The 7,597-nt window shown below is 38.5% G+C and overlaps 1 protein-coding gene across 2 annotated transcripts in view; it reads left to right on the forward strand.

The window, feature by feature from the left end:
* GRAMD1C (GRAM domain containing 1C) overlaps nucleotides 1–7,333 on the forward strand; it is a 67,453-nt gene extending 60,120 nt beyond the window's left edge. For both annotated transcript variants that reach the window (XM_016200232.2, XM_016200233.2), the window contains 3 exons: nucleotides 301–411; nucleotides 616–721; nucleotides 5,713–7,333. In XM_016200232.2, coding sequence (XP_016055718.2) covers nucleotides 301–411; nucleotides 616–721; nucleotides 5,713–5,796 — 301 coding nt within the window. In that variant the 3' untranslated portion in view covers nucleotides 5,797–7,333. The remainder of the gene's footprint in view (nucleotides 1–300; nucleotides 412–615; nucleotides 722–5,712) is intronic.
* The last annotated feature ends 264 nt before the right edge of the window (nucleotides 7,334–7,597 follow it).

Genomic DNA, 7,597 nt, shown 5'->3' on the forward strand with positions numbered 1-7,597 from the left:
AAAAATTTCTTTGGCTTCCACTGGGAATCACAGGTACAGCACGATCTACCTAAGATTAGTCCATATTGATCTTCATTTTCTGTTTGAAGTACAGCATTATGGGTTTTTAACTGCTTAAGCCAAAAAAGCACCCAAAAAGGGATATTGAAAGCTTGCCTGGTACAGGTCTAAGCTGGAGGTCACATATCAACACTGGATGGATAATACACATCTTTGAGGGTTTTGCATGTGTATTCTGCATCAGCAGTGCTCTAGGTCTGGATAAGAGTGGATTAACCAGTTATGCTTTGCTCTGCCCAGCTTGCTGTTGCTAGTTTTGTTGAATGTGACACTGTTTCTGAAGCTGTCAAAGATAGAATATGCTGCTCAGTCCTTTTACCGTCTCCACCTCCAAGAAGAGAAATCTTTAAAGTAAGTCTTTTATCCCCTCTGAACTGTTATTTTTTTCAATAATTCCTTATGCAGAAAACTTTGGTGTGCTAACTATTCTGTAGTCACACTTTTTTTTGTTTCTTAATTTTTTGTTTTGTGTGTAAATTTATGGAGCACTGGTGATTTCTAGAAATAAAAGATTAGCAACTATTCCCGATTTTTAAGCTGGTATTTTTCTTTCAGTTTAGCCTCTGATATGGTGTCAAGAGCAGAAAACAGTCAAAAGCATAAAGATCAGGCTCATCGTTTAAAAGGAGTGCTCCGAGACTCCATCGTGATGCTTGAAGAGGTAGGCAGCTCTCTGCATGCTCACAGACTGAATCAGGTGCTCCTCTGGTTGTGAGAGAATATTTTGTACACTATTACTTGAAGAAACCCCCTCCTAGATGCAGTGCCCTTGCCAGTTTCTGTATTATGCATATTATGTATGAGTCACTTGTACTTTTTAAAAAAATTAAATGGGAGCCTACTACACATACCATTGCATATCTTTTTTCAATTAGTGATATATTTTGAAGATGCTTCCATGTCATCATATATACATCTACCTCCTTTTTAAAAACTTTTTTTGTTTTTTCCATCACCATTTATCCTCTCTATGCCCTCTTCCACTTCCCTCCTTCCCCCTAAGTCACCACACTGTTGTCTGTGAGTTCTCTCTCGTTTCCTTTTTGCTCAATCCCTTCTATTTTATTTTTATTGATCCATTTATATGAAAATTTATGCTTAATGTTAACTCTTGGTTAATAGATACTGTATACACTGTTCATTATTTTGTTTTTATCTGTTCACCATATGACTTGGAGGTACTTCCATATCAGTATATAAAGTGCTTCCTCTTCTTTTAAGAGCTGCGTAAGTCAACTACATAAATGTGCCCTAATTATTTTTACCAGCTTTCCTCTGAAGAGTGAACATTTAGGTTATTTCAGTGTTTTGCTATAAACATTATTTCGTGAACACAGTATTATCAATATGTGCCACTTAGTTCCATGAATCAAAACTTAATTCCCTTTGAAAAATAAAGATTAATATTTCCATTATTATATGCTTACTTTTCAAAACTGAAAAATAGAGAATAGAAGAAAACCTGTGGTTCTAGCATTCAGACATAATCACTGTGAATACTTTATTTCCTTTCATCATTTTCTTCTATGCAGATTTTTTAGAAGACTCAGCTACTGAGCATTTCTTAGGATATCATGTGGGGCACTGAAGGTTACAACTTCAGCTAGGCACTCTTCAGATGCAGTGTCTGCCATTCCTTAGTAACTTTCTCCTCCTACTCTCAGTGAGGAGTAGATGACATTCTCACTTTTCTCCTCCTCATCTGCCCATATCCCCGTCACTTTCAACCTATGACTATGTAGGAGACTTTCCCTCTCCTGTAATCAGGTCTAAGACACCCTCCTATTGCTGCACCCATCTTCTCCACTCCTGTTAGACACACTCCTCAGTCTATGGGAGGCGAGTCCCAGCAGGAGACTCCATGCATCTCCCTTCTGACTTCCCCGTTTTGTCTCCCTCATTCAGTTGGGGCTTGACGATCAGCACATGACCCTGCTCTGTTATCTCCTACGTTAAAAAACCTACACCATCCACACACATCCTTCTCTATCTACTCACCATCTCCCAACTCCCTTTCACAGTTGAGTTCTTTCAGAGTTGCCTACTCTGGCTGTCACTACTTTATTCTTCATAACCCATTCACTTAAGTTTAAGTTTTTATTTTCTCCAAAACCACTCACTCTATACATAGTTTAAAGAGTTGTTTTACAAGGTTTGTTGAGAAAATAGCAATCCCAGCGCCCTCTTCTGCATTTCTTTCCTAAAGACAATGATCTTTGACTTGCAGTTGATTCTGTTGGTGTGTGCGTCCACATTTATAAACAAGCATGTGTTGGTATGTCAGTTTTAGACATTACCATTTGACTTTCCTAATAGGCAAGTCAAAAAGAAAACAGGGGTTTGTTTTCTTTCCTTTTACCTCATCTTGCCCCCATTTCTAAGTCCCCACTTCTCCCAAATGAAGTTAAAATTTTGGTTAGATCCACATTTATTTAGTGTTAGCTTTGTTTTGACCAAGTTTGCTATTCTGAGTTGTGCCATAGAATAAACCATGACTTTTTCTTTTCTGTGCTTTTCCTTTTCCCTGAATTTCATTATGGTTGACTAGTTTATCAATATTATTTATAAGTATTTGATCCCGTCTGTTGTATAAATAAATCTCTTATAATCTTCATTCACCTCAGGCATTCCATCAGTGGAGTCTCTGACTGGCTCTAGTCAGGTCTGGTGGCCCTCTGTGTGGGTGCACAGCTGTCATCCAGGGGTTTCCTGTTGCCCATCTCCTTTCTTTCCTAGATCTCATGTTTTCTCCTTTCTTGATTTACTTCCTTTTTTTAATGGAGCATATCCTTCAGTAGCCTCCTAAGAAAGAGTGTAGAGGTAAATATTTTAAGATTTCACCCACCTGAAATTTTTTTTTTTTTAATCTTTACCCAAGGGTATTTTTTCCATTGCTTTTCAGAGAGAGTGGGAGAGAAAGAGAAACATCGATGTAAGAGAGACACATTGATTGGTTGCCTCCCACACCCACCCTGACTGGGGAATGGGATCAAGCCTGCAACCGAGGTATGTTCCCTTAGCTGGAATTGAACCTGGGACCCTTCAGTCCACAGGCTGACACTCTAACCACTAAGCCAAACCAGCTAGGGCCCGTCCTTTCATTAATAGTTTGGCTGGGGGTAGAATTTTAACTTGGAAATAATGTTTCTTCAGAATGTTTCAGTCATTGCTCCATTGTCTTTTGGCTTCCAGTGTTACTTATTGAGAATTCTTGAGGATGTTATCATTCTTAATCCTTTAATGTGGAAAACCATGCCCTTTAGTTCTGGGAAGTATTGAGTTATATAATTGATGGTTTTCTTCCTTCCACTTTCTATAGCTCCTAAAATTCAGATGTTGGCTTTCAATTAATTGGACAGGTTGTCTAATCTTAACTGTGGTTTTTTTTTTCTGGCTCCCATCTCTTTGCTTTTTTCTGTTGTTTTTCTGCTTCCTCAGCAATTTCTTCAACTTAATCTTTAAATTCTCCTATTAAGTTTTTCAGTTTTTGCTAACAAGTTTTTAATTTCAAAGAACTATTATTCCTCTGAAAATTTTTATGGCATTGTTATCTTTTTAAATAGCTATATCTTTATCTCTCTGACCATAATATTGATGAAAATTTTTTCTTCTTGCATACTCCCTTTCCTTCAAAATCATTTCCCTTCTGTTTTGATTTATATCCTTAGTGTTAGAGAATTTCTGTAGATGTCTATAGTCCTTGATTGTCTGCTTGTGTGGATCAGAAGGTCTTAACATGTGGGTCAGGCTGGTCTACCCTGAACTTCTCTGTAGATATGGCTGAACTGTTGGTTGAAAAATCCTGATCTCAGTATTTCTAGGTGTTTCCTCTAGGATGGGCCAGTTTCGACAAAGACAACTCTTCCAATCTCCTATCTGAAGGATTTGAGGAGCTGAGTGAGAGAGGGATGGGAGGTCACTGCAGAGGGGATGGTCTCAACATTCAGTATACACTTTCTCATATAATCCCTGTTTCCGGTGTGGTTCCACCATCCTCAGCAGTGTCTTGGTGTCCCCCAAGCCAGACAGCCAGAGGCCCTCCCCGAAAATCAAGTTTTCGACTTGTGCTGAGGTAGCAAGAGAGGCCAGATGCCAAAGTTTCATCCAATAGGATCTTAGCCCCTTCCTCTTAATTCCCACTTCCAGAGATTCCTGGCCATCAATTCCTGAGGCTTTTGAAGATTCTTTGGGGTAAATTTGATTGGTTCTCAGCTTTCTCTACTGTTAGCTTAGGATTCAGCTTTTTCAGGCCTGCGAAGTCATCCATCTGCTTTCCAGTTCCCCAAGTTGTGTTGCTATTGTCACTTCTGTTCTTCCTGCCTTTGTGGTTTATGTCTTTTTTTTTTTAAAAAAATCCCCTAGTGGGGTTTCAGGAGGGAGCAACACTGGATGCATGTATTTAATCCACTCCCCCACTGTTCAGCTCACCCCTGCCTCATTTTCTTCTGCCCTAACCTCAGCAGTCACTCCCATCCCTCTCTCTCTGCTCCTGGCAATCACTAATCACTTCTAGTTCTATAAATTTGCCTATTTTGGACATTTTCTATAAATGGAATCTTTTTTGACTGTCTTCTTTCACTTAGCATAATGGGAAACTTTCTGCTTTAAAACCATCTCCTGTACCTGATCTCTTCCTGGCCCAGTGCTCCAAGCTCTGTTAGATTCTCTTCCCTTCTCCTCCACTCCCCTGACTTGGAATACCACATGCCAGTGACTCCCACATCCATCTCTCTCACCTTGACCTCCTCCCTGAGCTCCAGTCTCCTACAGTCACTTGCCAACTTGGCATCTTCACCTGGATGACAACAGGCATCCCACACTGATTATGTCCAAAACAGAATTCCGTTTTCGTCCTGAGCCAAACCCAATTCTCTAGTTGACCTAATTTTAGAAAATGATACTACCATCCTCCTGTTGCTTAAATAAATAACTTAATACAGTGTGTAAGTATGTATTTATGTGAGTATACTTTTTAGTTCTGTATTGCTTACAGGTCTGTAAGCTCCATGAAGACAGAGGCAGTGGCTCTTTGTTCACCATTGAATATCCAGTACTTAGCACAGTGCATGTAATAGATAAGCAACAAATATTTGAATGAACGAATGAATACAAAGAAGAATAAAATGTAATTCTTGGTTTTAAGTTACCTACAGTTTTGTTAGAGAACTCAAACATCCAGGTGTATTGCTAAAGACTATAAAAGAAGTGTCAAAGTAAGTAGTAATGCTTTGGGAGTTAAGAGGCAGGATGATTAGGGAAAACTACATGGAGACAGTGGGGATGGGTCAGTTTTAGATGGGTGAAGACAAGCGTGAGCATAATAGCAAGCACAGGCCTGAAGTGAAACCTGAGCTGTTCAGGAGATCCTGAGACCACTGCAATTTCAGAAGCTGTTTAAGGAAACAAGCCAGCCTTTCCCTTTGGATAATTTGATTATGGACCTATTGGGAGAGAGAATACACAGCAATCCTACAGCAAATGGGAAGAACTTTGTAGCAATCGCACTGACAGATACCCTAAGGAATCAAGTGTTTTATACTCAGTCTTTTATTTGGGCATTTGTATAAACAAAATTATGCTAAATGTGAACTTTGGCATAAGAATGATCAGAAAAATTTTAACAATTTATTTTGAAAATCATTTTGTTTGCAGTTGAAGAGCTCACTCATTATGCTTCAGAGAACCTTCGACCTACTAAATAAAAATAAGACCGGCATGGCTGTGGAGAGCCGGTGATCTTAAGGACTGAAATTGGAGAGATACTTGGGACTAGAAGAAAACATACAGGAGAAAACCAGAGGGCGGATGAAGAATTTTAATCCTTACAGGAGCTTTTCCATATTTTCTCATTATTGGTACTTCTAATATGGACATTCTTTTAAATAACACTTATTTCATGATTAGTCTCCAGTGGCCTTAAGAATCCATCCTTTTGCTTCTTATACATAATTCTAAGCTGTGAATTTCTCCAGTGAAGCATGAACTACATTGTGGAACTGAATTTCTGTGATGCGAAAGAAAATGAGATGCCTTGGCCTCGTTTTTACAGGGAGGTTTGAAGTTTGATACTTTATCTGTTAGCGCACAATCAGTATGTGTCCAATTGGCTGCTTTCACAGTTGAGATACATTCAAGAGGCTAAAGACAATCAATAGAAGAAGAAACCTCTAAACCATTACAAATTTTGAAGGATTAGTTTTCAGGCATATTACATTTCTAGGTTCGCATACTGTAAATATTACAATGTCTTCATTTATTCAGCATGCAAATTCAGTAGGCTTTTTGACACTGCATATTGATAATTATCTGAAAAGTTCTTCAGCCATGTTGTATCTTCATGAAGTAAAGTTTCTTCCTCAGGTAGCTATCAGAGGTGAGATTATCTTGCCTCTTCATACATCAAGTGAAGAGTCAGTTTCAGAAAAGGAAATATGTAGGATACCAACATTCAAAATGAAGAATCATGCTCTGAGTTTTAAAAACCAGAAGGTTACGTTAAAATCTGGGCATTTAGTGATCAAATAAATACTTGAACTAAGCTTGGCTTCAGCTTAGCCATCTAATTTGTGGATTAGTTTTCAATAGCCACCTATAGCTTCATTTATTCCTTCATGTGTGTGGCTTGTTTTAGTTGTAAGACGGAAACTTCACCTCTTTAATAAAACCTCTGGGTACATTATCTCCCAATACAAGTGTAGTGACTGAACTAAGTCAGATACAAGCATTGGCTCTTTCAGAAAAAGATTTTAGGCATGTATGTCTCAATACAAGCGATGTCTCTGGAACAAGAGAAAGACAGTGCAGAATAATTTGTATTCGTACTGTTTCAACAACTGTTGCCTTTAAATCCCCCCAGTCACCACAGCCACAAGGGATAGCTAGTCATTTTTGAGATGCCTGTAGAGAATTAAAGTATTGACTCCATTAGAGGGAAAATGGGTTTCCTTGAGGGAGTCCCAACTCACCTACTCTGTGGAACCAGTGTACCTACCTGGGTTTTTTGTTTTTGTAAGGATTTATGAAGTGTCTGGTTGTGAGCAAGAGTGACTGGATTATAAACTTGAAACCTTGTCCTCTCAAATTCACAAAAACGACCAGTGACAAGCTGAATATTTTTGAGATGTTTCTGTAAAACTTGTCCTTCATTGCATACCTCAAAGAAAACGACCAAAGTTGCTTTATAAATTACGACTAAATATGTATGTATGCAGAATTCAATCACTTGTATTTGAGTGTACTATAAATTGAATATCAATAAAACCCAAAATCTGAATTGTCGTTTTTCTTCCTTTTCTGTTTGAAAAAAACAAACACCAAAAAAGTAGTGAAAACACGTGCATGGTTTCACTATTTTTACAATTTTGTGTAAAAACCAAAGAGGACTCTAAGATCAATTTCATTTTAAAAGTGCATACTGCTGGAACAAAAACACTAGACCTGCGGATCTAACGCGGAGACTTGCTCAACAGAAATAAAAACAAACGAACAAGTTGAGAAATGACCAGATCAAGGGCGGCTACGGGCCTTTAAGGGAGGC

Source organism: Miniopterus natalensis, chromosome 6, assembly GCF_054644295.1.
Source record: "Miniopterus natalensis isolate mMinNat1 chromosome 6, mMinNat1.hap1, whole genome shotgun sequence".
Classification (NCBI taxonomy): Eukaryota; Metazoa; Chordata; class Mammalia; order Chiroptera; family Miniopteridae; genus Miniopterus; species Miniopterus natalensis.